The sequence below is a fragment of the Pholis gunnellus genome (genome assembly GCF_910591455.1).
Source record: "Pholis gunnellus genome assembly, chromosome: 20".
NCBI classification, from domain to species: Eukaryota; Metazoa; Chordata; class Actinopteri; order Perciformes; family Pholidae; genus Pholis; species Pholis gunnellus.
Genome location: NC_136547.1, coordinates 18,718,141 through 18,746,039, shown reverse-complemented (window position 1 = coordinate 18,746,039; position 27,899 = coordinate 18,718,141). Strand labels below are relative to the sequence as shown.

The window sequence follows — 27,899 nt, the reverse complement described above, 5'->3', positions numbered from 1 at the left end:
ATGTAGTGCAGCCAATATATGTCATATATATATGTATATATATATATATATATATGTATATATATATATATATATATATATATATATATATATATATAGGATCGTGACTGACTTGACATATTCACTCAAAACTAATTCTACATGTATCCTGTGATTTATTCTACAGTAAAGTACATGTGCTATATACAGTACTTCCATAGTTTTGACCCTCTTACAACTAAAGAAAATGGTTACAGGACATATTTATCAATGACAAATGGAAAAGTGATGAATATGAGCTTAATGATGTAAATTATGGCAGGTCATCAACAGCGTTAAACCAGCAGGAAAAAAAGTGTTCACGGGTTTGAGAGTGATTATTCACCTGAGTTCTGTTTTATTATTTTTTATTCTGGTCAGTATTTTGTATAACAAAACAAAAATTGAAACCAAATCTTAGACTTGGTTGAAAAAAAGGTTCACGCAAAAACATGCTAATTTTAGGTAAGTATGCTAGCTCAACAAACAATTGTTGAGAATAGTCTGCGCCAGTAGATAAACTCACCAGCGATAGCCGCTCTGCACCCGTCATGATAGTGAAATAATGAGTGTTTAGTTCCCTCCAGCGGCCAAAGTGTAGAACTGCAGGGTATTAAATTCATCAAGCTAGCGCCAACGCTGACATGATTACGTAATAGTACTTCTGGTCAATATTTTCAAAACATAGTTGTCAAACTGATTTAATCAGAAATGAACAGACACATTATGATAAAACGACAATGTTAATGCTTCTTGACAGTGGCCACAGTTAGATAATACAACTGAACAGATATAAAGCAGTAGTGTGTACACGTGAACGGAGCGTGAAGCATTTAACGGTGAGTCATGTATTTATAGTTTGTCTGATGAAAACAGTATTCATTGCAGGCTGTATTAGTCTCTTCTGGTTGATTCTAGTGTGTTTTACAAACAAACATCCCTTTCCTTTATTTGGCTATGAGTCAACTGATATTTCAATTCACACCATATAAACCAATGGATTTGTGTTCATACTATTTGTACATAAGCCTCTCAAGCATCTTCAACATTTTTATTTCAAACTGAAGTTACAAGACATTAATAAATGATGGTAACGGTTCCCTTCAAGAAGAATCAAAATCTTTTTCCAAAAATGTTTACCAACTTAAGAGTTCTTGGTTTTATGTCTTAAGTATGAGATAAACGTGCTGATCCTGCCCTACAAACTCTGCCATAACACGATATATGAAAAGGATCCGTCACAGCTACAAAAGAGGAAACATTTGACATTACAGGGAACTTCTTAAGACCGCTAAAAAAACACATCTTCTCAAATGTATCTTTCCCTTTATTCACATTTCCCGACCCACGGCTGCTCTACCTTTGATAAGATTTGTTTCCCCAATTATTGTGAATGATTATTTTAGAAATATTTCAGATACCAAAGAATCAGAACCACGGTTCCCAGCCCGCATAAACTCTGCCGAGCACATTTGGATCCATGGCTTGGTCGAGCAGACACTCCACCTGCTTCTCCACCGGCAAGCCTGCAGGTGGAAGCTTAGCACGAATGTTGTGATCCTCGTTCCCCAGGGCCACAGACTGCATCCCCGAGAAGGCGGCGTCCTTCTCAAAGCCCAGCTTCAGCTCCTCACTGACCAAAATAGAAGCAACATCTAATCACACACAAGTACAATTCAAATGATGCCAAAGAAAACCAGTTACAGTATTTTGGATTGAAACTGAAAGCTGATAAGTTTATTTTATTTCTAAACCAAAAATTGAACATTGCGTCACATAGGTATTTTGATTTTAGAGCCGTCATATCGGATTGTATTATGTGACAGATTACTTAAACTTTCCAACCCTTGTATACATCAACAGTTGTGTAGAACTGGATAAAGGTGTTATTAGTTTAGTATTAGGGCTTTCCCGAGGCCGCCGATATAACATTTTTGCAACTGTGTGATTTTGTAAATCACACAGTTGGAGCAATATTTCCACCATAATGGATATCAACAATGCAAATCTCGTCTTTAATTGTAAAAACCCTCAGTGTGGTCTGACAGGAATGAAATCCTGTTGATTGGTCTGCCATGTTATGATTTGATGACATACCTGGTTATAGTCGCTGGATTTGCTCCTTCTAGTTTTCTTCTGGCAAAGTTCACCTTCTGTAGGGGATACCAGTTGATTTCTTTGGTGTTTACGCTGTCCGTCCATGTGCCTCCTTTCTTCATCTGTTTCAGCTCAAAGTTCTGTTCAAAGCAATGGGAAACGTCGTCTGTCATACAGTTTATTTACAGTTTACCGTATAGTGACGGTCTTAACTTAAAGTTACTGCTACGTATTTCAAAAACTCTAAAGACAAATCAGATTCACACATTACATTCTGCCTGTAAACACATTTAAAATGTCCATTTCTACTTACATCCCCGGAGATATTATCAAATGTCCGTACCTCTTTTAGCTGTAGTTCAAATACTGACAGTCAGAAATTCGATTTTAAATGGGATCTCTGCAGCAGGAGTGATCGGTTACCTTCCAGTCCAACGAGGGCTCCTTGACGAACACGTCCATGGTGTTCAGCAAAAGGTCCGGCTCGGCCCTGTAAGCTCGGAGGGAGTGGACCATGATGCTCTGGATCAAACCCGACTCCCTCAAGGGTTGCATTAGATTCACAAACTGCTGGGTCAGCCGGAAAGGCATGAGCTCAGGCACGGGAAGGAACTGTGAGGAAATACAAGATTGAACGGAGAGGGAATTATTTATACGAGAGATGGCGGTGTCTTTTTCAACAAAGTGCTGTTCACATTTATATAGCTGGACACAGTAACACCTAAGAACCTCATGGTCTGTCCCATCGGTCAGACCACCACTTTTAGCTCAACATTTAGTTAAAATACAGTGTTTTCACTTCTGCCCTCCAATGAAACAATCATGGCCAACCTGCGTGGCTGAGCCGAACGCGTGACCAAAGTCGATGCCAATCATGCCTCCCGTTTCCATGTTGATCATGAAGTTGGAGAGATGGCGGTCACCAATTCCGAGAATCCACTGGCTGACACACAGCAAGGCGTGAGAGCTGATGAAGTGGGAGCGCAGGGAGAGAAATGCCTCGGGACTGTTGCACATCTTCAGAAAAGCTCTCCTAGACATTGAAAAAAAAAGAGAGAAGAAGTTGTTTTTACTGAAAGTGTTAACCTTCATCAGAAAGTTTTAGAATACAGAGATTCAACTCACTTCAGGAGATCACTGGGCACGTGCTGCAACACTTTCGCAAAGTTGTTGACCGTCTCAGTACGTTTCGCTTTCCTGGCAAAAGGATAAATATGTTGTAGCTCACATTTTACAAAACAGTATTTCTCCCTGTGGCATTGCCTAATGTTAAAACAGACCATAACAGATTATAAATGCTGTTAATATTAAGTTACAGTTAAGTTAAAAAGGAACTAAAATGAACATTCGGGAGACTTACTGGTAAGCCCATCCATACAGCGCAATACCAGTTATCTTTTTATGGAATGTTTGGAGCCAGGTATTGTGGTCTTCAGCACACCTTTAAGAAAGAGAAATCCACGTTTACATACACTGTTTTCAATAAATCTGAAGATGACATATCAACCTCACCTAGGTTATCAGATAGAAATATATACTGCACCTCTTTGCCTCTTTCTGTTCCTCCTCAGTCATTGTGTTATACAGGAACTCTTTCAGTGTACAGGTGTTCTCCATCCATTCAATTACACCAATTCTGTAAAAGGCAGTGAAAGTGGTCAATTACCTCACAGTCTATGATCCCCAACAACTCATTTAAAGAATAAATAATAATAAACTCATTATTATAAAACATAAATGAATCTCAGGAATCTGTGTTGCGTTTTATGTCTTATTTGCTGGAAACGAAAGAAAACAAGTCTGTTGTGGTTCTACTTCGACTCGTGTAATCAGTGCACGCATTAGGTTTAACTGGGAGGACGTGATGATGGACGGACAGACCTTGTGGTTATGGGAATGACTTGATAGGTGCGCAGCTGCATGCCTCTGTGTGTGCATGCGGCGTCATGACTCAGCAGAATGTTCATGACAGCAAAGAGCTGCTCAATGCGTTGGTCCTGGCGGAGGTCCTCTCCACCCTTCACCAGGAAGGGGTGGTCGCGTTCATCATCCCCGCGGATGATCAGGCGTTTGGGGCGACGGATAGACGACATCACCTTCACCTGCGGGGGCATAAATCCACACTAACATGCTGTCCAGCCCACAGTGGGATTTCAAACTTACACAGGGCTGCTACTAGAACATTTAAATTATTCTTTGACAGTAAAAACATACCCTTTCGTCGAAGCCTGTTATTTTTGCATGATATTCTGGCAAAGGTTTGGATCTGCCGTCGTATTGTCCTACGAGAGGAAGGAAAACATCTCCATTGGTGAAAAGGATAAAGTTCCACAGAACAATATTATATTTTCACAACTGCAAACATTATGTTCTCTAAATCAGTGGCTCCCAAACATTTCTGTCAGATGAAATCAAGTATCCCTTCATCGACACCACCATTTATTTCAAACATTTACCGATCAACTATTTTCACTCTTTATTCATTCCTTCAATTATCTATAGCTGACTAAATGTGAGGATATATATATATATATATAAATATAGAATATTCAATCAATTCAAATGTGCAATATTTAAAATGGCCCTTATTTTAACAGCTCGAGTTACTGCACTGACCTGGGATCTCCAGCTCATTGCTGAATGTGTCTGCTTTAAATCCACTCAGCCAGGGTGAGTATTCCTTAAGGTTCCCCGGTTCCTTCTGATTCTGAAATTCACGCATGGATGCTGCCAGTTCATCCACCTGCCGCACAAAGCTTTTGTCTTTCCTCTTCTCAAACAGCTTGCTGCCTTTAGACCCCAGCAGTTTCTCCACATCTTTAGCAAATTTCTGTTAAATACAAAAAAAAAAGAAGAAGAAATTGATTGAAAAGTGCAATTTATTTGTACATGACACATGCTTTTGCAATAAAAAAAAGGATAAAAGCAAACTACAAACTTTGATAAATTTCTTGCGAAACATTCCATGACCGCCAGCGTTACAATCCCCGAGAGACGACTGCATCTCCTTATACACGTCGCCCATCCGATTCTTGTCAAAGCCTGGTTTTTCCAATTCATTTTTCACACAATCCCACCAATCCTGTGTGGACCAAACGACAATAATCAACGACAGGCCAGTAACCAGTAAGTGGCAGCTTTGGGTTAATTCATGGCTGAACTTGCACTTATTACCTTAAAAAGCATTTCAGGGTTTGTCAGCTGATGCAGTGCATCCACAAAGTTCTTCACAGGTCCTCCCTTATCCAGCATGCTCCTGAGCCTGTTGAAGCACACACAATACCAATAAGCAGACGTTTATATATATATATATATATATATATCATATTGTCATTTTACTTTCTTCCCACAGAAGACATTAGGCAGTTTACTCTTTGACAAAGTCCTGCTGCTGGTGGCCTGTAGCAGAGTCCTCAAACTGGTAACTCTCACTGCTGATCATAAGAGCGTAAACCAGAGCTTGAGGGTAGCACTCCGCTATCTGCTCAATGCAGCGCTGCACGGCCACGGCTTCCGGCTTGTCCAGTAGGGCGACCATTTGACTGTTCCAGCCAATCAGCATCCAGCAGGGAACTGACACCATCTACAGGCGGTAAGAAAGTCACGACACACACATTTGATGTAGTGTTTCACTTCCATAGCTTGTAAACAAGTTTTTGCATTGTCGTGTGATCATTTTCACAGTCACAGCCGGGGGAAATGGATGGATGGAACTGATGGAAGTGCACTAAACTGTATTAATGTGGCCTTAGCTTCCACAACATCCGTGGTCTTCACACACTAACCTCTTTCATCATGAGGTCCAGTGTCTCAGAGGGGTACAACTCAATGATCTGCAGCAGACGAGGGAACTTGAGGCGAGCTTCCTCTGAGTTCATCCTCAGTGCTTTAAACATGCTCTCTAATACATGAACAGGCAATGCCAACAGGTCTGGGAATTGGCTTTCTGTAACAAAAACGCAAAATGCATCAAGTTAGATCACTGGGTTACTGGTGCAACAAAAGGCACACAATCAGTCAGTATCGTTAATCACCAGCATCACTCTGCTCCTCCTCTCGCAGCAGTTTGTCACAGAAGTTAGCCAAAGTCATGTATGTCTCAATGATGCTGCTGCTTTCCACAAAGTCCTGAGTATAAGACTGAAGCTCTTCTTCAGCCTTTCTGGTAGCGTCACACAGCAACGTCAATGCTTTCAACTGCAGCCCCACTTCCACTTTCTGCAGGGAAAAAGGATCTCTCATTACAAAGACCGTTTGGACGTGCTCTAGTCATACTATACAGTATTTTATGGATAACTTTGAAAGTAATATCATTTGAGTACCTTTGGATTTTCATCGGGCCAGGCAGCTCCAGAAAGCGTTGCAACTCTCTCTGCTTTCTCAGCGTCAATAGTTCCCAGGACCGAGGGGCTCCTGCTTACAGCTGTGGCCAGGATGTGGAAGGACGTACCCTGGAGTATCTTTTGGTATCTGAATACTTTAGCTGTGGCACTCTGACAGTCAGCCTGAAGGTCCTCTGCAGAGAGATGAGAGCTGACATGAAACATCTCAACAGCAAACAAGAGCAGCTGAACTCACACTTATCTGTTTGTGCACGTTGCTGCGCCTTAAGTTCAGTTCTAGTTTAAAAAGTTTTTCTGTCTCATTAAATGAAATACCGAATGTAAACCGAACTTTTGTTTGTTTACAATGAAACTCCACAGGGCACCTTTAAGTTCCACATTATTACAGTAATCACGTTGAGGCTGCCTGTCATTCCCTGTCTTGTAATCCTCAAGATAATGTACAAGTCTTTTCCCAGCTTACCCAGGAGTGGGATAATCTTCAGCATGGCACCGATTTGTTCAACAGGACCCTGGGCCTGGCTGCGTTTCTGGTTGTAGCGGCTAAAACTGTGGACCCACCGCTGCAACCAGCCCCTGTTTGTTTTGGCTTCTTTGTGAAGTTCCTTCAGCAGCTTGGTGGCCACAGGAAAGTTATTCTGAAAACAACATTCGTGTTCCAAGGTGAGTTTGTGGGACAACACGGGACAGCACAAAATAAAGTAACTTCCACAGTTGTTTCTTCACCTGCTTCCGAGCGCTGTCGGCCATTTGTAGCTTCATGTTGAACTTGCAGTCATTTACTAATGAGTCAATGTCTCCCGCCGGGTCTTCTGAGTTGTCCACCTCCATGCTGTCACTGCGAGCGTGGCCTCTTAGTTTTACTCTGATCTTGTCCAAGAAGAAACATCTGAAAACGTAGAGATCAAATATGACACCGCATCACAATTTGTTATCTGATCATTTTAAAAGATTTGTAAGAAAAATATTATATTTATTTTTTTCTGACCGAGATGTAATGATGTCATCCCATAAATTCACTGGATCCGCTTTAGCGTCAGGATAGCGCTCGGTCCAGAGTCTTATGAGCCGCTTGAGCGAGCTCACAGACACTAGCGAATGAAACACAATGAAAGTTACTAAATGTTGAGAGCGACAAAAACATTGTTGTATTTATAGTATTACACAAAGACAGTTGCAGGGAAATCATTCTGCAATTCTTGCAAGACAACATCTCTGCTCACCGTCTCCTTTAATGAACAGCAGGAAGTCTTGGATTTCAGTCAAGGACTGCACTGACTGCAGGATGGTCAGCCGACTTTGAGTCAACAACGTATCCACACTGGAGTAATTCTATGAAGCAAAAACATTTACTTTGATTTGCTTTTAAAGTAAGAATGAGTTAATAATGATCTTTGTCGTTCTGAAACTCTGAGGTGACAGAAAGGACGTTTACAGCAGACCTGCATGAAGAGCTGCATGGCATAGTTGGTGTAGTATGTCGCGCGGTCATAGTCCTCCTGCAGGATGTAGAGCAAGCTGAGCTCTTGGCTGTAATGACTTTCCAGCAGCTTTTTGCGCTCCTCCACCTTCATGGCTTTGTCGATAAAGCTGAGAAGAGTTTGGTCCACCTCGCCCAGCTGCAGCTGCTTCAGCATGCTGCGAATCATGTGTTGCAGGTACATTTCCTGGGAACAAACGCAAAAGACTCGCGTGAGAAAAGCACTACAACTTTCACATGTTCATTGCATCACAATATAACTTATATCAGACTATGATATGCTACAGAATTCTTTAACCTTTTGGTCAAACTTAAGCGTCTGGGAGGGAGCTTTATAGCCATGGAGCCCTGAGATAACGTTCATTCAACAAGACATGAAGAATACCAGGGTTGGAATAAAAACCTGCAGGACGTCAGTTCTCCCCGGTGCATAGCTGAGAATTCCTCGACTGTGAAAGGTAAGATCTAGTACCTGGTAGAGCGGCTCCGACCACATCCTCTCGAGGTTGGGTGGGGAGTTTTCATCTATGTACACGGTGGAGCAGTACTGAAGAGACTTCCACTCAGTCAGGTGACTGTAGGCGTCCATGGCAGCTATTTCCCAGAAGTCCTTTTCAGAGTCTGTGGGCGCGCCATCACTCCAATCCTCAGTGTTCAGGGCCTGCCAGTGTGGAAGAGAGTAAGCAAGTTTGACCCCATTGTGCTGCACACACAGCTAGCAATCTGATAGAACAGATAGAAGATTTATTGTAAACCTATACCTCATTGTAAAGCTTCACAGCATCTGCAAAGTCAGTGTTGGCTTCAGCTTGAAGCGCAGCGCAGGTGATCGACTTGGTCCCAACTTTACCACCAAAGATGCCGCGCACGACGTCATAATCCTCCAAAGATCTGTAAAGCCTGGAGAAGACAGGGAACAAAGACCGGATTGAGTAATTAGTGAAACAAATATAGCTCCTAACATTCAGTTCCAGCGCTGATAGAACCAGTATCACTGGTCAACAAAGATGCAACAACCTTGCTAGTTGGATCCATTTAGCGGTGTCCGGGGGGATTTCTTTGCGTCCTCGTGACCGCTTGGCAGAAGGCTCATCCTGGCCACCGGCATGCGACAACAAGCCCTCTTCCAGCAGCAGGATGCCCGACGGCTGCTGGAGACTCATCAGGCAAGTGGAGCTGATGGCTGCTGGATCGAGCAGATGCAGCTCCTTATGCTGGTGGCACATGTCCTAGCAAACACAACCAGCAGAGTATCAACTCAACCCATCAGCTTTCAGCCTTGAAGTTCATAGCCTTGAGTTTAACTATAATAAGCTATACAATAGCGAGGCACCTACAGTATTATTGGAGCACTCGCATGGCAAATTGTTAGCTGTTCTACAAGAAGGTGGACGGCCTGATACGTTTGGACTTAAAACCGGGTCTTGCTCGTGTGCGAGACTCACAACGATGTGTTTTTCTATAAATGCAAAAATCACAAATATTATGAAGAAGAAGAAGAAGAACTATTATCATGATGTCACCCCTGACGAAGGCTATCCTCCAGAGGAAACTGGAATATTATTGTTAAGATCCTGAAGCCTTTGTAAATATAATACTTACTGGCTATAAAGTCAGTAGTATTGTGGCTGTAAATTAAATGAATACATGCGCTACCTTCATTTTGACAATATCAATGAACGCTGTCAGTTTTCACATTCAAGACTTTGCAAGCAAAATATTAAAATAGTTTTTCCAAAGTCATACCTGAACACATGCTATGAATGGAGGGAAGCAGAGGGTGCTCTTGCTCAGGAATGTATTCATGCTGCGACGCAGTTCCTCTTTAATCCTCCCGCTCTCCTCTCTTGTTTTGTGCGTTTCCATTTCTTGGAGGATTCCAGCAAACAGGGAGCTGAACAGCTGTTTGGCTAAAGTTGGATCTCTCTGAAGGAACACGCATAGGGGGGGAAAAAATCCATTAGCTGCTTGTTTTCTGTTCTTTAGGGTATATGTATTCATTTATATTTAGAGACGGAAGGACACACAGAGCGGTAGCAGTCTTACCTGGGCTAGTGCTTGAAGGGGGGCGATGAGGCTACTGTATGGGATCTGGATGTCTGGGAAGTCTCCCGCTCTGTAGTTACGATAGAGAGTCACCTGAGCCTCTTTTCGCAGCCTTTGATCAGCTTTGTCCACCTGTGGGACACACAACAGAACCAAAAGTAAGACTTTAATCTGAAAATTTTTTTGTGCTGCCATCCAGACTTTTCACATCGGATAAACGTGGATCAGCATATTGCTTGTTTGATACCTTTTTCTGTCTTTGCTGTTGGATCTCTTTATGCGCAAAAGTCAAGCTGACTTTCTCCTGATCCTTGAGAAATCGGCGTCTCAATCTTAGGATGTTATTGCGTTGCTCATTTGCCGCTGTTGACGTAGAGACAACAAATCACATTTACAGAATTCCAATCCATTTGAAAACACTGTTTCTCTCTTGGAAAATACTTAAAGAGTCACAAAACATTAAGCCAAGGATGGAAAGTGAAGACCGACCTCTCGTGCGACTGTCCACCTCATCGGTTGATGCAGTAAGGCGCCTGAGCCCAAAGCCTTCTCCCACTGGCCTCCTCGCTGTAGTTTGCCTCTCTTGTTTCTTATCAAACACCAACAATGAAGACAGAGACTCAGAGCCAAGTGTGTACTCCGCTAGTGTGTCCACGCTGCTGCCCGTCAGCCAGTTATATGCTGTACGTCGACCTGGGGAAAAAAACGAATAAAAACAAAAACAAAACAAGGTAAATATACATATGTTCACCTACAAATTCTCTGACCTCAAAGCTACAGGCTACAGAATATTTCTTGATAGCAGTACCTGCTGCTTGGGTTTGGCTGAACTCTAATGAACTCTGAGTGGCTCGGAGCTTCCCCTTAATGCTTCCAGACTGCGACGCCACCACGCTCTGCGGGCCTTGAGAGCTTTGGGTTTCAACAAACATGGGAGTCATCACCGTGCTCCTGAAGCGCCAGTTGGAGTCGATCACGTAGTCCTAGAGAGTGAAGAAATACAATTAACATACAAATACAAATCTCAAGTTTGAAGTAATAGCTAGTAGTAGCTAATTTGAACTATTTCTTAAAGACCCCCTGAGAGAAATAAATGCTGTTGATTTTTAACTGACCTGGAAGGTACAATCTGACAGCGGATACTCAAAAATGTTTCGTATGAAGTCGGGACTCTGGCTGGTCATTTCCAGCAGAAGATTGGTAGCCAAGCTTAAGAAAGACTTTTCAATTTGACAGGAGTACAGAGAACCGAGCACCGTCAACATTCGCTCAAGGGTCGCAGTTGGAAGGCGCTTCTCCTGACTCCAGAAGTTACGAACATAAAGCCTAAAACAGAAATTGGACAGGGTGGGGTGAATTGTTCAGATTACACTACCCGGAATAATTTGAGAAAGGATAAAATAAATAAAACAAAAGAGAAATAGTTGCTTCTTACTGAAGGCCTTGGTTTTCTTCAGACAGTCCCTGAAGTAGTGTTTCTTTAGCTGCGTTCAAAACCTCTAGTGAGGTGTTGTCCTGCATGCTCTCTGCATCGCTGGAAGAATAACAAACAGTATATCATTAAAGTTCACACCAGAGACGTAACCTGTCACTGCTCATGTCCAGTGCAAACAAAAAGCAATAGAATAAAAGTTATGCTGAAGAATTTGCAGCATTTGCTTGTCTTGCTATATGCAATTTATTTTGCCCCACATTGATTGATTGTTTGAATCATGCAGTCAAATCAGAAGAAAGTTACTAAAAATCAATGCATTATGTGAGAACAGACGCCAAAATGTCTCACGGTACCTGTAGTTGTCCTGGATCCACATGAGGATGTCGTACATCCTCTCTCTGCACACCGGTGAAGGATGGGAGACGAAAGCCGTCACAGCTCCCAGGACCTCCTGAAGCTGAACTGGACTCAGGCAGGCAATGATCTTGTGGATGATATCCAGACACACTCTCTGCCTGGCTTCATCCCTGACGAGTAACACGCAGAAACACGGTTGCAGCACAAATTGAGCATTGACATGTGTTAATTATTTAAATATGAGACAACACCACTTTAAACCCTCTGCAGCTACCTGCAGCAGAGTTTTGTCAATCCGGAAAGACAATAAGCGTGCCGATCACAAAGAGTTGCCTGGTTAGGACTTACCTGTGGCTCATCATTTGAATGAAGCCTGTGGTCTTCAGATGCAGAAAGATGTCTGGGATGACATCCGCACGGCTCAGCACGCACTCCAAACAATGAGTCTTTAAGATGCCGTGCAACTTTGGCAGGAGGGAGAACACATGGTTGACAAACCTGAAGAATTAAAAATACAGCTGCAGTTACAAGAAGACAGACGGGTTAGAAAATGACTTCATTTCTAAGCCATGGATCAGGTCAAAGGAAATTGACATACAGTAAGATTCATGAAATGATTTATATTAGAGGGGAATCACATTAAACATAAAGCAGAACTACAAACTCACCGATCCATAAATGGAGGAAAGTGCTTTGAAACTTTGTTCAAGCAAGTAATGAACTTGTCATCCATGTCTTTCTTCTTCAGATTCGTTATCTTATTTGCAGCGAGACTGAGAAGCTCTCGACGATGCTGAGACAAGAAACAAAATCTGAATAAATAACATGAATTAAATATAAGAGTATTGCAGATAACAGATAACTTCTGAAAATAAATATTCTTTTCCAAATATGCGCTCTTTGCTACCGAGTTGCTTTGAGCTCTCCTACGACATAAACATGAATGAAGTGTCACTGTAATTCAACCAAACTGGGGAAGGTCTCATACATCGTCCGTTTCAGTCATGTTCTTCAGGATGAGGCCGATAATCTCAGCAGCAGCCGCGTAGACGTCTTTATATCTTACGAAGGACACGTTGTTGGTGAGAGACTGGATGTACCTGAAAAAAACAAAACAAGATGGCAGCATGTGAGCAACAACACACGAGCACACGTTTCAGAAGAAACCATCAATGTCTGAATATATTGCTCTCTATTTCTCTTCCTGGTTGTTTCCTTGATTGATTTTCCCGCCTGAACTTAGAGCTGGGATAAATGGCAGTTGTATTAGCAAATGAAATGGTGGTTTCAAACAGTAAAGCTGTCAGCTGACACGTTGCATAGCATGTTGCCATTTAGCGGCGCTATATATATTTTACCCGTCGTATTCAATTCCACACGAGGCGTCGTAAGCAGGGAGGTTGTTGGCCAGGATGATTCCCAGCAGCTGAAGTCCAACAGAGTTGTCTTTGCTATTTGGGTCGATGCCACGAAATCGGTCGTATATCAGACTACAAGGGCAAGAAAAAGATAAAGGTCAAGGACCGGTTCAATTCACAGAATCACACAATGACAACACATTTCTATTATTCATAATTAACATCTCGAGTAAATTTTTCCATCTGGCTTTGAAATCGCACTTGTCTTTTGTGTGTCTGTGTCCTGATCTGGCCATTCTTCCCACTGAGCTACAGGCTCTTGTGTCAAAAAGCATTTGTTCAGTGAGAGCATTTGAGAACTACCTGTAAGGCACAAGCAGACAGTCTTTCCAGCACTCAACCAGGGTACGAATGATCTCCAGATTGTGCCGGAAAACTGCCCTCTTGGAGTTGAAGCTATGCTTCATCAGGAACTCTAACAGCCGGTTGGCGAGCACTTCATCTCTGGGGTTTCCCTAGGACCAAAGAATCCCGTTACTAACAGTAATCCACTGTGATAAAAAGACAGCAATGGCCCTGACAAAAATGTAATAATGATTTATATTTGCGGCCTTTATTAAAATGTAAGCATTGGACACCTTGGGGCTGACCAGGCTCGTCCAAGAGAGCACCGTGACGATGATTTCCACCACCATGAAGTGGATCCCCTCTCCTCCGTTGTTTCCAGAAACGACGACCTGCAGGAGCGGCCCCAGCCAGTGCTTGGCATACGGTCGGAAAACCTGGAAAGATCCGACAGCAGAGATTGAATCCGCAGACAAATAGTGAACACAAGAGGAGCAGCGGTATGAGGTGACACACACACACACACACGGGTAGATACAGCATCACCGTATCTATTTCTTTTCAAAGACACTAACTGAATGAATTCACATTGAGCGACGTTTACCTCCTCTGTGTTGATGAGCAGCTTTGAGATGAAGAGTCGAATGTTCAGAGCTGTAGCTGGATTTGATAGTTTGCCGTGTAGAAATTTCATCCATGGAGGAAGTTCACTCGGCATGTTTCCCTGTTTCATTAAGAAAGAAGAGAGCAGTTCCAGAATAATATTTGCATATTGATCGTACTCGTAAATTACAGTGATTAAATCACTCTAATTTACGAGTTTCTGTTTCCTGCTTTACTCTTCCTCGGCGCCACTGACCTGTTCTATTTTGGGGGTTACGTTGTTCCTCAGCATGTGTCCAATAAGAGCAGTCATGGTCGCCATGCATTCATGCTGATTTAGCTCATCCATTTCTAGATCCACCATGACATCCTGGGAGGGATTTGTCTCCTCTGTCTCCTTGATGTAGAAACATAGAAACACAGTTGAGAACCTTCATATGACACTAAAGCATGTTTACAAGCTTGGTGCATTTTATAAAAAGGGAAACACAAAAGACTAATGACTAACTCTTTTTGCAACAGTGCGTCTTTGTCCTTCAGGTTTTTGGGAGCTGAAGGAAAAGCTTTGGACTCCGGTGGAGAAATCAAACTGGCTCATCTCCTCGCTCAGGCTGCTGTCGGCCATGTAAGACTGGGAGGACAGATACACCGGCGCTTCTGTGGGAACCAAAACGTAGATCTCATGAACATCCTCTACTAGAGATGCACTGACCTCTACGGCCACCTATTTATCTTTGTTAGACCCGTCGCATCCCATGTCATTGTAAAGCGTAGGGCATTTTCATCAGACTTAAGGCAAGTCTAATAATTAAGCCTAGAGACATAACATGCAGTCAGGTAAAAAACATTGTTGGTAGCAGAACAAACCTCCATTCTCCTCGCTCACTTCTTTCCGAATCATGACGTATTTCTTCTTTCTCTCAAGTGGGACCTACAGTGATATATAAAGACATATCTATATGAATCAACCACGACTGCAACTCTGAGTATAGTGTTAAACAAACAGGCATGTTAAAAAAAAGGAACATACCTCAATTTCAATTGGAAAGTTGTAGGTCCTTTCAACGTCAATGATGTTCTCCAGGATGTACTGATTCTGGACAAGGAAAGAAAACCAAAACCAGTGAAGTCCTCAGTCACTAAAAGACGCCACCGCTCATCTCTTATCATGGATTACACACAAAATCAGTTGTGGTGCACGACTCCAAAATGAAAGATGGCTGCAGGTGCTGAAGAGGGTTGGATATAATTATACAAGCCAGGTCGGTACCTTCTCTGGTTTCTCACTGAAGAGGAAGCCGTGGTAGAATTTGGGCTCGTTGAAGCTGCAGCTGATGGCTGCGATGGCACAGTTGTACGCAGCGCAGTGATAGTGTCTCCTCAGGTCAAGGAGCTGAGTTTCACCGGCCATGTTCTCAGTGAACGCTTCAAAACAGGACCTAATGAAAATAAAATCAGCATTCATTCATGGAACAATAGGGACACTTTACATCATCGTCGCGTCGCTTCTTGAATCGTGAACGTGTCCTACTTGATCAAGGTCTTGGACAACTCATTCCCCTCTGTTTTGTCTGAACGACAGTAGGCTTGATTAATGCGGGATTCCTTGGAGTAGACCTCTTCTTTGGGAAGCAGTGAATACACGAGCTCCATCAGCTTGTAGCAGCCGTTCTTCTTCATCAGCTGGATCTCAAATTCCATTTCATTTGACTGAAATTGATAAATAAATTAGCCTTAAAAAACGATTTTCAATGTGCTCCTCTGACCTAAATAATTCAGCACTAGCTGTGGCCTATGAGGACAAACAGTTAAGTGTTTGATTAAAAGCTAAACATGCCATATAAATGAACATAAAAATAATACGGTGAAATAACAAAAACACAGCTACAACAGCTATTAGCGTTCCCCAAAAATGTTAAGAAGCAAACCTTTGTGAACCGGCTGAGCAGCAAAACCATCACGTCAGAGACATTCGCCACAAAGAAGTCATTCAGGGCCTTGGTGCTACAGTGAGAGGCGAGAGGTAGCAGGACCCTCTCCGTCATGGCCTGCAGCATGGAGCTCATCGGCACGTCCCCCTGCTGGATCACCCGGTACACTGTACACAGTAGCTGCAGCTGCTGCTCACTGCTTGACCTACATGTAGCAAGACATCGACAAACACGGAGTGGACACGAAATAAGAGACTCCTGTATGTTCCAATAACACATATAATGTAATGACACTGAACACCTCATGTGCAACCTTACTGTCTCCCCTTGAATGAGGCTTTACTAACCGTCTCGCAATTCTTTGGAAACAAGTCTGGAAGGGCTCCTCCATGATGTGTTTTCTATCGCGACACAGAATCCCCGCCATCAGTTTGAGAAGAAGTGGGCTCTGAGAAAGCTCCAGGGCATCCAGCAGCTAAAAGACAGAAAGAAATGAACGATTGGTCCAACATTACAACCTTTCTTACAAGAGAAACGTGCCACACAAGAGTCTTTGGAGACAGGTGAGTCTGCTTGTTCTTAAGAGAAAAGAAATCTATTAATGTCTATTAATGATATTCCCCCTTAATCTGTGTTATCCTCCTTAATCTCCAACACCCCGACTTCACCTTTCGGATACAGTCCATGTAGTTGTTGCGGTGCAGCGAGCCCTTAGCGAACTCATCGGACTGCATGGGGAAGTGGGACGCAACCAGGGAGTCCAGGGCTCTCTGCAGCTCACCCAGTGGCTCCTCGGGGAGGGTTGTGAAGAAGGGCAACACCAGCAGAGCCTGACTCTGAAGAGTTGAGGGAATCCAAGAAAATTAAAAACACACATAGATTCCTGTATGGGAATTTGAAGCGATCCACTACACGGACTCTCAAAATGTAAATCATTCCCGTTACCTTGAGATTCAGTGGCAGATTCATGTCAACCAGCAGCATGGTGAAAGTGGAAAACACCGGTCTGAACGCTTCGTGGTTGGTATCGGAGCAGACAGAGGAGTCAATCTGATGACAGAGGGGAAAGAAAAAAGAGGACATTAGAGGAAATTAGAAAAAAACACACATGTACCTGGGCACATAAATTACAATGATTATTATTACTTAGTCACAAACCTGGCAGGTACAGTTCCGAGTTAATAACATTAGGATGTTTTCCTACGGGACGTGCAGCAGTAACTACAGATTCATAATACCTGTAGGAGCTTGGAGAGCAGCAGAAGAGTCGCAGTTTTGCTCTCTGGAGTGGAGGAGCCTCCTTCCCACCACGACTGCAGACTACTCCATCTTCTTAGCACCTCTTCGACCAGCTGTTTTCCCTGAGTCTTCCTCACAGAGCGCTCTCTAAAGCTATGGTCCAGCATGCCGTTCAGCAACACGCTCACCTGATGAACAATAATTCAACAAAAAAAACACCTCACATGTAGAAAAACAATAATGTTCCTTCACTGGTGCAAAAACTTGTTCTGAAATTGAAAAAATGTGAAAGAGAAGGAGGAGAGACAGCTACCATGCTGGGGTTTTGAGAGGATGCTTTCATGAGGCGTGGCACTGTGGTGTTCAGACTTTTCAGCAGCTCAGTGTTGATGGTCACCTGGAAGAGGCTGTAGAAGTACTCGCCGTGCGAAAAGCTCAGGACGTTCTGGCTATGACTTCCAGAGATTGGCACAGAGAGAATGATGGTGTTCAACAACAGGTCCACCAGCTGCTCACTCTGCAGAGAAACAGCAATACACAAGAGGAAAGCTGTGAAACGGTGTCTAATACATCCACTATCAATATTGCTACATTATTTTCATCCTAACTTTTGTTTTGTTCGTAGTCGGTTGTCTACAGCACAAATAACTCACCGTGGGTAGTTTGAATTTCCTCTGATTTGATCAAATCTAATCCAGAGAGAGGTAGCACTGACCTGTTGATTTAGAGAGAAGGCAAGCTGAAGCAGGCCATCCGCCAGAGTCTTGGTATTTATGTCCAAGGATGGAAGTGCCTTCCGGTCCTCGCCCGGCGCGATTCCTTTATACACCGTCATGAGGAGTCGGGACCCAAGGGATTTGGCAAAGGTGTCATCCTTTAACGCGACGAGAAAGACAAAAAGACACAAACAAAATGTGTGTTCTTTATTAGAGGACAAAAACACTGTAGTATCATTTAATGAGGATGGAAACTGAATTGCATGGGATGGAAGTAAAAAAAACAGTGCTGCAAATATTAAAGCTTATTGTGGGTTAATGGTCACACAATCCCATTTGAAAACGTCCCGGGACAAATACCTGGCTGTGCAGAATGGAGCTGAGGAAGTCGGCTTTGTGGATCTGCTTACAGGACGACAGAACCATTTTCATCTGCTCATGGCGGCTCAGATCGCTCGAGTAACAGAGGTCCACAGCACACAACTCCTCCACACTAGAGACCATCAACGACATTAAGAGAGAAAAAAACACGGGATGATTGTACTATGAACACAATCATCATGGTCTCAACGAACGCAATCAGAAGTCATTTTTGTTACAATTTAATACAACTGATATGCTATAACTTTTACTACTGTATACTACTCCTGTATTCAGGTCTCAGTGAGCTCAATTCAAGTTTGTATTTTTGTTTCCATACATAAAACACACAAACTCAACTTTAATGATCTGCGTTCTTTTAGTATTATTGCACATATTACACAATAACAAAAAAACATTGCATGCGGCTTGTCTTGTTCTCCAATAGAGAACTCAAAATAAGAGCACTACTCAGAGGTGATTTACGTACCTTTTACGGGAGAGTTTTGTCCGCAGACTGCCTTCAAGGCGCGTGCGGTAAGGTGAGGCCAGCAGCGCCTTCAGTAAAGGAACGCACACTTCTGGTAGGTTCCTCATTACCTCCACATCTGCCATGTTGAAGCCCACAGCGGACGGCTCACACACCACCAGCGCAGTCAGCTCAAAGAAATCTGAGACAAAAATGTCTTGTTCCAGAAGCTGTGAATAAATGAAGGCAATAGTGAGGAACAAATGTAAAAAAGGAGACTAAGAAGAAGACTCATGGCTTCCTTAATGTCAAGAGTGTCGTGAATTCGGAGATACCTTCCAAATCTCTTGGTCTCCTTTGACAAGAATCATGGTGGCAAACTCCAGCAGGCGGACAATGATGGTGCACTTGCTGAAGTTGTACTGGTCCACCTCTCTTGGGCTGAAGTGAGAGGTCCTCTTGCCGAGGGGGAAGCAGCTCTCTGCTGCTGTCAGCTCGTGAGTTGCCAGTTCCGTCAAAAAGAAACAAGTAGCTTTCAGAAAGCTTGATTTCTCTTCAGGGTCTTGACAACGAAGGAGGGAAAAAACAACAAAAGAAATGTCATTCATTTGGTCATCCAGTATACATGTGTGTAGGTTGAGCAGGTGAGCACTTTCTGAACGGATGATGTCAGTAAGAGGAGATTTTCTGATGACTTACTAAGCATGACGTGAGGCTTGATTATGTGCAAGCGGATGAAGGTGTTGTAGCAGTCCAGGGCAGCCAGCAGGACGTCCATCCACTGCAGGGTGGCTCTGACGCTGAAAGGACCCGTCAGGTCGCCGAGAGTTGGCTGAGCGAGGAGACCTCCGCCCTCGAAACGTGAGATCAGAAAACCTTTGCCATGATCCTTCAGCATGCCGTCGACCCACTGAGGCGGAGACTCCTTTCCTAAGTTCAGTCACACACATCAGAGAATGTATTCACATGTAAGTGATCACTGCTGTGTTGATACTATTTGAGGTGAACTCAAAATAATAGCTTGGTTTATAATTGGATTTTCTTTATATTACTAGCATTTGTTGTTCTTACCGGTTCATCTGATCAAGGCTACCGCGGGAGGATTGCTCACCTGGGAGGAGAGGCACGAACTCATAGAAGAGCTCCATGCATTTGTGGCGACACTCGGTCTGAGGTCGGCCACATTGTTCCAGAAGCCATAAAACCACATCAGAGAGGCACAGCTTGCTATCGGCTGGAAAGCCCCTTTATGAACAGATAGGAATACAAAGATAATGATTTATTTATACATATAATCTCTAATGTCTTATCTTTTCATAAACATTACTGCAACTCGGCCTTCCTGTACAAAAAAAGGAGAGTGCACACATTATGTAGCTATGAAATATAATGCTTAATATACACAATGTAGAGAGTACCAACCTTGGGACGCGTGTCTTAGCGCTGTGCTGATTGAGACTGGCGCCCTTTTGATTGATGATTCTTTTCAGATGATCAATAGCACTGCAAGACTGCTGCACTGTACCTGAGGATGGAAGAGTGGCAAAAGCACTATAAGTTTCCTTTAATGTGAAATGGAACCTTTTTTAACCCAACATGACAGCAATAGAATATTTCTTTTTTTTTACAATTACTAGCATGTGGATTAAAAAACAATAGTGAATGTTATCTGGACGTCCTGTCAGTTACCCATCGATCGCTCATCTGAGTGTGCAAGAGCCAGACTTTCCACAAAGATGACGAGAACTTCAAAGATGAATTGCTCCACCAAGGACTTCTCCTCCCTGCAGAGACAAACGGGCGGCAGCAGCACTGAGCAAATACAGCACAACTGTACAACATTTTGGTGACATAAAACCCATTTCTCACAATTAACTTAGTCATTCTGTCAAGAATACAAATCAGTGTGAAAAACTGACTAAATAGTATGTCGAAAATATGTGTATTTTATTCCATGAAAATGTAATAAAATTCATTTTTCATTTACCAAATCAGTCAAACCTTAAATATGATAAACAGGATACAGCTCGCTATTCTGGGGGTCAGCAGAAATGAAATCCAAGTTGTCAAAACAGCGAGAAAAGCATCGCACCTGAATTGTCTGTAGATGCTGTTGAACGCTAAGGCCGCGCCGAGTCTTTTGAAGCCGTTGGGGTGGAGAGCCAAGCTGTAGATGCGCTTAAACAAGGACTTCATGTTGGTGGGACTCTTCTCCTGCTGCTTGGGGGTGGTTTGCTTGATGGACCATTTGACAAACTCTTCAATGCAGCGGCCACAGAAGTCTCTGAGAGTGCTGTCCATCGGGTCAACCACACCGTCCTGAGGAGGAGAACAAACACACCAATGTGTGTACTTCACATGGCAGACAGGAAAGGAAGAGTCTTCGTGTATTTTTGCAATAATCTCAGGTCTGGTTTTGAACCCGTAGCCTGTTCAGCCCTTCATAGAATACAAACACTTACCATAATGGCCTCCAGGACAGCTACTGTGTCTTGGCTCTCAAACTTCTTGTTGTTTGTGAACCAATGAATCAGCTGCATGACCAGCGGTTCAAAGAGCTGTCTGGTGACCTGGTGAAGACATTTTAATTCATAAACATCATCATGTGAGAACCCTGATATTATTTTAGATTTGGGGGGGTAAACTGTCCCTTTAAGGTCATACACAACACATATTTAGCCCCGACCAAAACCCTAAAATCAACATCACTGAATACTACCAACCGAATAAATCATTCAAACGAAATGGTAACTTCATCCTTGAACTCCCATCAAGTATCTGTAAAACCTCCAAATAATCTCTTTTTTTCTGAGAGATAATTAACACACGTCTCTCCCCGTTTGGATAACAATCATTCCAAATTCCACGATATGACTGTTAATAGGAATTGTGCTCGTGGGTGACTATGTTGTTGGGGCGCACGTACCTGATCCACGTCACAGGCGAGACGCAGCAGCACGGGGAACAGCCTCTTGTGCAGCTTGTACATGGGCGGCAAACTATTGTCTCCCTCCACCATCTGAGCACTCTTCCCAACCATGTAGACCACCAAGCTGTGGAGAAGCTCACAAGCTGCTACCTGCAGCACAACAAAAAAACCTGGAGTAAAATACTCATTTCTATTGTGTGATACGCTTAAGTTTGCATCAAATTCATTTGGGAAATGGTTTGATGTTAAGAGGACGTACTTTGGTTTGTCTGTCACTCGTGGACAGAGCCAGTTCACTGATGTGAGGCAGAAATGGGTCGAGGTAGATGACCGGCTTCATATCGGCGAACGGCACCGCAAAGCTGAGCCTTTTCTCAGAATCCCAGGCGACAAATTTCTTCATCGTTTCCTCTGACGAGACCCCTAAATGTGAAAATAAGAGGCCTACGATCAACAGAACAGCGCACTTCTCGCGGTCGCGTGTCAAGTGTTTCTCGAACCATCACAGTGGAGCGATGCCCAGTGTGTCAGTGTAAAAAGGAACGAGACAGCGGCAGGGTCGTTATAAAAAGTCTTACCGGTTACAAGGTTCCTGTTCAGCTTTCCTCCCAGGTGACCGAGCAACTTCACCACTCTGAGCCTCACCGTGACCAGAGGAGCGTCTTCCTGCATTCACACAGAAGCAATCAGTGAGATCAAGGACAGGACTTCTCACCAATATCTGCAACGTGCAGTAACAGGTGATTCCTCAGCACTTGCTCTGAAGTAATTCATCTTTATAAGAGATTAAAATATTATTATATAAAATTAAATGACTCCTAGAGGTACTCCTCAGACTATAGAGAGTGAACTGGACATTTTATGTTATTAAGGCTGAAGCCACGGTAAGAAATAAGACAAAAAGCTAAATACTGAAAGATGTCTTCCACTTTCGCATCCAGTACCGTGCTGAGCTGTTTCGATTTTTTCAAGAGCCTCGTCATCACTCGGCTGTACCCTTTGTCACTTCTCGAAGACAAAGAAGACGTCACCTCCCAGTTGCTGTCGTCTTTGTCTGAAGTCAACGACACCGGAATAGATTTTGGTAATTGATAATTGGTCATTGATAATCTTCATTTACTGAACTGAAATCTCCCCCTGATACCATCACGGGCTTACCGCTGGTGGTGGTTTTCAGGTATCCATCCAGAAGAGGAAGGATGCTCGTGTAGCAGTGCTGCATGGTCTCCAGAGGAATGTGCGAGGACCAGTCCTCGAGGGCATCAAGGGCCACGTTGGCCAAAGGAACATGGCTCAGACCCAACTTCAGAGCCGCCTAGACGAGCGCACACACGCGCACACACACACACACACACACACACACACACACACACACACACACACACACACACACACACACACACACACACACACACACACACACACACACACACACACACACACAGTAAGAGTTTCTGTCCTAAGTCCCCCACAGCCCTGTCAGATCAAATTAAGCTCCCCCTCCATCAGCACCACCCGTCATGTTCCAAATGCGTTCATTTTAATTCATGTTAATTTGGATTTAATAGTGGATGTTCATTTTTTTCCAAACAGTCAATGTTTAGGTTAGTTTGCACTTGTAGTACTACCACTATATTTAATTTATCCATGACTTTCATCTATCTATTTCAACCATTCATCTATTGCTTTTAGCTATTAGTTTCTATTTCCTTGTAATTTTTATCAAAGTACAGGACTTTTCCATGCATTTGTAAATTACTGCACTAAAGCCCCTGCTGTACATCTGCATACTATGTTTTTGTTTGAAGCTGTATTCATCCATCTTTATCTAGGTGACAAAAACACAATGAAACAAGTTCAAGGATCCCACCTCGAGAGCAGGACAGTAGGCCTTGATGTCCAGAGCTACGATGTTGTGGTTCAGCGAGAGGACGAACGTCAAGCAGGATGCCAGCAGCTCATCTTTGTACTGCTTCATTCTCACACACACCTGCAAGGAAACCACACGTCTCTTATATCCCCTGCATATTAAGGTCCTCAGTAGTGCCACATTTTAGTTGACGGCATTCCCAGGAAGTATTGCAAAGAGAAGCTAACCTCTTTTCCAAACTTAGAGAAGAGGGCGAAACAAGCACTCTTCACCGTGTCACTCTGGGGGGATGCCAAGCTCCTCGGGCCAACTCCCTGATCAACAACAGAGAAAAAATAGAAACGTCACTCACGTTGAATACACACAAGTAAAAGAATACTATAGTATATTTCCCGGCTGAGCTTACAGGACATCCATTCTAGTTGTCCACCTGATCACATACCCACAGCCTTGATACAGTATTCATGGAAGTATTACCTGGTAGTACTTGATTCTCTTGGCAATTTTCATGGTGACAGAGAGCAGCTTGTAAAAGCCACTGACAAGCGGATTTCGTATGGAGTGGAGGATAAGTTCATGGCTCAAGGGATACATCCAGGACTGAAAGTACTCTAGGTGTTTAGTCAGCAACAACTCGCTGCAAAAAAGGGAAAACTTGTTATTGTAAATGCTTGAAATGAACAACGGTAGAATACACAGTACGTTCAATTTAATAATAAGAATACATTTTATTTGTACAGCGCTTTAAAAAAGATACTCAACGGTACTTTAAAATGTGATCAAAATGTCTGCTTGTCCCGCTGTTAACTTTGCCACTTTTTAAAGAGCCTCATGACGTCTGCTAGAGCGAACTCCCATGTGTGCTGTCTCCAATACCTGCAGAAGTCAACCAGGTTGATGAAGGCAGTGAAATCTTTGATCTTATTGGGCAGCAGATGAGCCGTGGGGTCGGAGGACGGCAGGACGTGGGCCGCATCATCTGGAGCCTGATAGACAAGGAGGCCATGGATTAGGGTTCAGAGTACACAAAGGCTATTAAAGGGAAACGGATATACTGCATGTTTAACCGGTACTGCCAATAGCAAGTACACCAAAGCTTTTACAGTTTCATGCCATCGACATGGGACATAATCAAATTGACTGAAACAATATCAACATATCTCGTACACTAGTCAATCCAACTTTTTTTATGAATGTCAGTGAAGTGGGACCCGAGAGGGAGAGCTCACCTCCTCTCCCGTCGTCACTTTCTGCACAGACAAGTCCAACTTTTCCACAATTTTGAGAATTGATTTAACCAACTCGTCATAAAGCAGACGGCTCAAAGGTACGAGGGCGGCGTTCTGACTTTCGAAAGCTCCATCCAGAAATGTTGAATCCTGCAAGAGGACGACACAAACAAGGGCAGCAAGGGCATAAAATAAAAATGTGCTGCTTATTGTGCAAACCCAGCAAAGTGTAAGACACCATGCTGGTCCGTAAATTTAATCTATCTCATGACACAATGTAACGAAATATTTGCAATTCAAAACTCTGCATGCTGGATGTACTTAAAAAGGGGACGCTAAGTGGCCAAATGTTCTGTAACGTAAAATAAATAAAAGGCTGTACCAAAGAAATCTGCTGAAATGAATTTGAATAAAACTTTTAAAAAACAACATAGCTGTACCTTCAGCAGATCACAGTCTAGAAGGCTTTTAAACAGGGCGAGGTAGTTCTGACTTGATGGAACTTTCCATTTTCCAGTACGAACTTGGGACGACTCGCCGTCTTTGTCCTGAGGATAAAAAGACAAAATGCATACTTCTTCTACCAGCACAGTAAAAATAAATGAGACATTTTGATTTAAGGAAAATAAATTAAAACTGCAAATAAAACATTCAGCTGAGTAAACATAGACATGTGTGTAAATTCACATCTGAAATCATGCGCCTGACCTCAGACAGCATGATGGGTTTTGAACAGACACGGATCAAGCCCTGGTGCACTAAAAGAAATGAGCAGAAGTGAAAGTTTAAGCAGATAACAGTCACACAAAAGCATCATGTAGGTTTAAACAATACATGTACTGTATTTTAGGGGCCCTTTACCACTATGACAGTCTCTTCTCTCACTTCTGAGAGACGATGCACCTTTAGGTGCAGTGTGCTCATGGGCGACCTACCCACAGAGCTAATGAATCCCCAGAGGACAGGTCCTTTAGAGGCCACGGCCACCAGCACCTTCAGGATGGACCTGCAACAAACAGTCTGCATTCTCTCGCCGTACTGGGGGAAGCTGTCGATCTGCACCACGAGCAGACGCTCCAGCAGTGGTGTGTACACCTCTGGAATCTGAGACCAGGGACAAAAAGCAGAAGCTCAAATGAATCATGAGGGTGAATCAGTATTTATCTCTACTGCAGGACACAGTGGTGTGTGTATATAGGCAGAAACCACATATGGATTCAAATCTGTGATTGGATTCAGGGTATTGTTGCTCGTCGACATTTGGTCCAATTGAATGACAATAAGCGTGACTTTGTTACCTTATCCAGGTGAATCAGGACACAGGCTATAGAGTCCAGGAAGCTGGGCAGCTGGTAGAAGCTGTCGTCCTCCCCGTCAGACTCTGTCAGATACATCTGCTTACAGCGCTGAATCAGCTCTGTGTACATCAAGTCCACGTCTTGTGGGCACACTTTCTTGCATGGCTACGAAAAAAGAAAAGAATCAATCTCTTTTTTTTTTGCATTTTGTATTAAGAAGTCAAGATTGCACACAAACCAAACCAAACGTGAATCAATGGGAACACAGAATATTAGTAAGAAGCAACTGATGGAAATGCAGATCGCAAAACAACTCAAGCAGCAAACATGCACGTCTGAAATGCATGTGCATACATTTATTGTCAAATAGGTTTTGGTTTCATGCAGCTGGATTGAAAGCAAATGAACGTACGGCGGCAAAGAATCCATATCCTCGTATAGCGATGGACAGCTCCTTGTGTGTCGACTCCATGGTTCTAATGATGCCGCAGAACTTCCGCATGAAGAACTTCAACTTGCTTTTGTGCTCCTCGATATTGTCCGCCACCAGCATTGCAACCTTAAAATAACAATGAAAACATGAATGAATGACAAGGAGTGTATCGCAGGCGGTTGTTTTCTGCGCCTGTGTGGAAAAGCCTCGGAGCGTTTACCTGCTTGAGGAAGGCCTCGAGTGCGTAGTAACTCGTCTTCTTCATCTCGGCGTTGATGTGTCCACAGAGCCTGGACATGACGTCGAACAGAGCTACGTAGTTGTCCATGAGGCAGCTGCTGAACTGGGACGCATGTCTGGCGAGTAATCTGAGCCCGGCTGTTCAAGAGACAAAGAGTCAAAGTCAAAGATGCGTTTTCAGGGAGTTTCGTCTTCATGCTGCTATGGAAAGAACAGGCCTTACCAAATGTGACTGCGTAGCGGGTCATTGACATCTACAACAAAAGATGAGAAAACAATCGTTTTAAAAAAATATATATCGGTCAATTTCAATCTGGATGTTATATTTCGCTGCTCGCTACGACCGTTTATACCAAATAAAGATTGAGCTGTGCTAGTGAGACAGCAGAGACGGGGACATTCACCTGTGGGCTGACGGCCTTCAGGGCATACTGAAAAATGTCCTTAGACGTCGCTGGGTCTGCAAGTCAGAGACGCACACTGATCATGCACCATCACGCACTAATCATAGAAACAGCACGTTTGGTTGAAATGTGTGAGATAAATAAGATATAGCGTCCCACCTTCCTCCATTGTTTTAGTGAAGTTGACCATGAGAGCGGTGATTCCTCTCAAACATCCAGCTACAACAAAAAGTTTTGGTTCCTTTGTTGAAGAGGTCATCTGAAACAAACAGATCGACACACACGACTGATTACGACGCGAACATTTGAAAATACGATCAGTGCAGAGGATTGTGCAGCAGTTCTGCACAAACGCTCGGTGCCATCTCCCCCCGTCGACAAACCTGTTCTTTGAGCTCTCCTAGATAGGCTTTGTAGAGTTTGTCAGAGTTGTTGACCATCTCGCTCGGGTGAACCTCTGCGAGAACTCCCAGCAACTCATAGATTTTGCCGAGGACTAAAACAAAAGATTTTTAAAAAAAAATACGTAATTGACATTTTCATTTCCCGTCATCTCCGTTAAACCAAACTTTGGCTTCAGGCCTTGAAACGAAAGACTCACCTGAATCTGGCAGTTTGCTCCTCTGACAGAGCTCGCCGTAATATCTGTTGAATATATCACAGATTCGAAGCTCTGCCACCACACTGGAAGCCTTTGTT

At 43.3% G+C, this 27,899-nt stretch overlaps 1 protein-coding gene across 2 annotated transcripts; it reads right to left on the bottom strand.

Annotated features, from left to right (window-relative positions):
- Positions 1-369: 369 nt before the first annotated feature.
- Positions 370-27,899, bottom strand: prkdc (protein kinase, DNA-activated, catalytic subunit). 2 transcript variants are annotated; one of them, XM_079181777.1, is made up of 82 exons: positions 27,802-27,899; positions 27,584-27,696; positions 27,360-27,459; positions 27,201-27,256; positions 27,020-27,050; positions 26,777-26,934; positions 26,536-26,682; positions 26,124-26,288; positions 25,761-25,929; positions 25,534-25,583; positions 25,266-25,373; positions 24,826-24,975; positions 24,473-24,582; positions 24,074-24,233; positions 23,824-23,910; positions 23,597-23,716; positions 22,885-23,041; positions 22,671-22,780; positions 22,305-22,392; positions 21,986-22,149; positions 21,724-21,876; positions 21,260-21,367; positions 20,890-21,116; positions 20,487-20,581; positions 20,220-20,322; positions 19,909-20,042; positions 19,497-19,727; positions 19,133-19,359; positions 18,819-19,027; positions 18,329-18,461; positions 17,968-18,126; positions 17,566-17,769; positions 17,252-17,440; positions 16,959-17,063; positions 16,682-16,849; positions 16,361-16,488; positions 16,011-16,218; positions 15,614-15,792; positions 15,353-15,521; positions 15,113-15,178; positions 14,950-15,013; positions 14,591-14,739; positions 14,339-14,479; positions 14,084-14,203; positions 13,773-13,916; positions 13,498-13,649; positions 13,135-13,266; positions 12,765-12,876; positions 12,445-12,569; positions 12,125-12,274; positions 11,773-11,946; positions 11,420-11,518; positions 11,100-11,310; positions 10,793-10,967; positions 10,474-10,677; positions 10,232-10,347; positions 9,985-10,116; positions 9,685-9,864; positions 8,956-9,167; positions 8,700-8,838; positions 8,411-8,599; positions 7,901-8,125; positions 7,682-7,790; positions 7,447-7,549; positions 7,185-7,347; positions 6,922-7,096; positions 6,438-6,631; positions 6,150-6,333; positions 5,901-6,061; positions 5,487-5,698; positions 5,290-5,377; positions 5,054-5,197; positions 4,732-4,945; positions 4,330-4,397; positions 3,997-4,217; positions 3,659-3,751; positions 3,476-3,556; positions 3,241-3,312; positions 2,947-3,148; positions 2,539-2,727; positions 2,116-2,255; positions 370-1,651 (listed from the first exon to the last, which is right to left on the bottom strand). In XM_079181777.1, exons 2-82 carry the CDS (start codon positions 27,638-27,640, stop codon positions 1,447-1,449), a joined length of 11,745 nt encoding a protein of 3,914 aa, XP_079037903.1. In that variant the 5' UTR covers positions 27,641-27,696; positions 27,802-27,899; the 3' UTR covers positions 370-1,446. The 2 variants fall into 2 exon arrangements, with proteins under 2 accessions (XP_079037903.1, XP_079037904.1); XM_079181778.1 differs by having other exon boundaries at positions 11,241-11,310.

Coding starts and splice junctions, on each gene's coding strand:
- prkdc (XM_079181777.1), bottom strand. CDS start 27,640: ATGGTCAACAACTCTGACAAACTCTACAAAGCCTATCTAGGAGAGCTC. Junction 20,582..20,889: donor AGCATCTACAGACAATTCAG/GTGCGATGCTTT, acceptor TTGTCTCTGCAG/GGAGGAGAAGTCCTTGGTGG. Junction 7,348..7,446: donor GATGACATCATTACATCTCG/GTCAGAAAAAAA, acceptor CTACGTTTTCAG/ATGTTTCTTCTTGGACAAGA.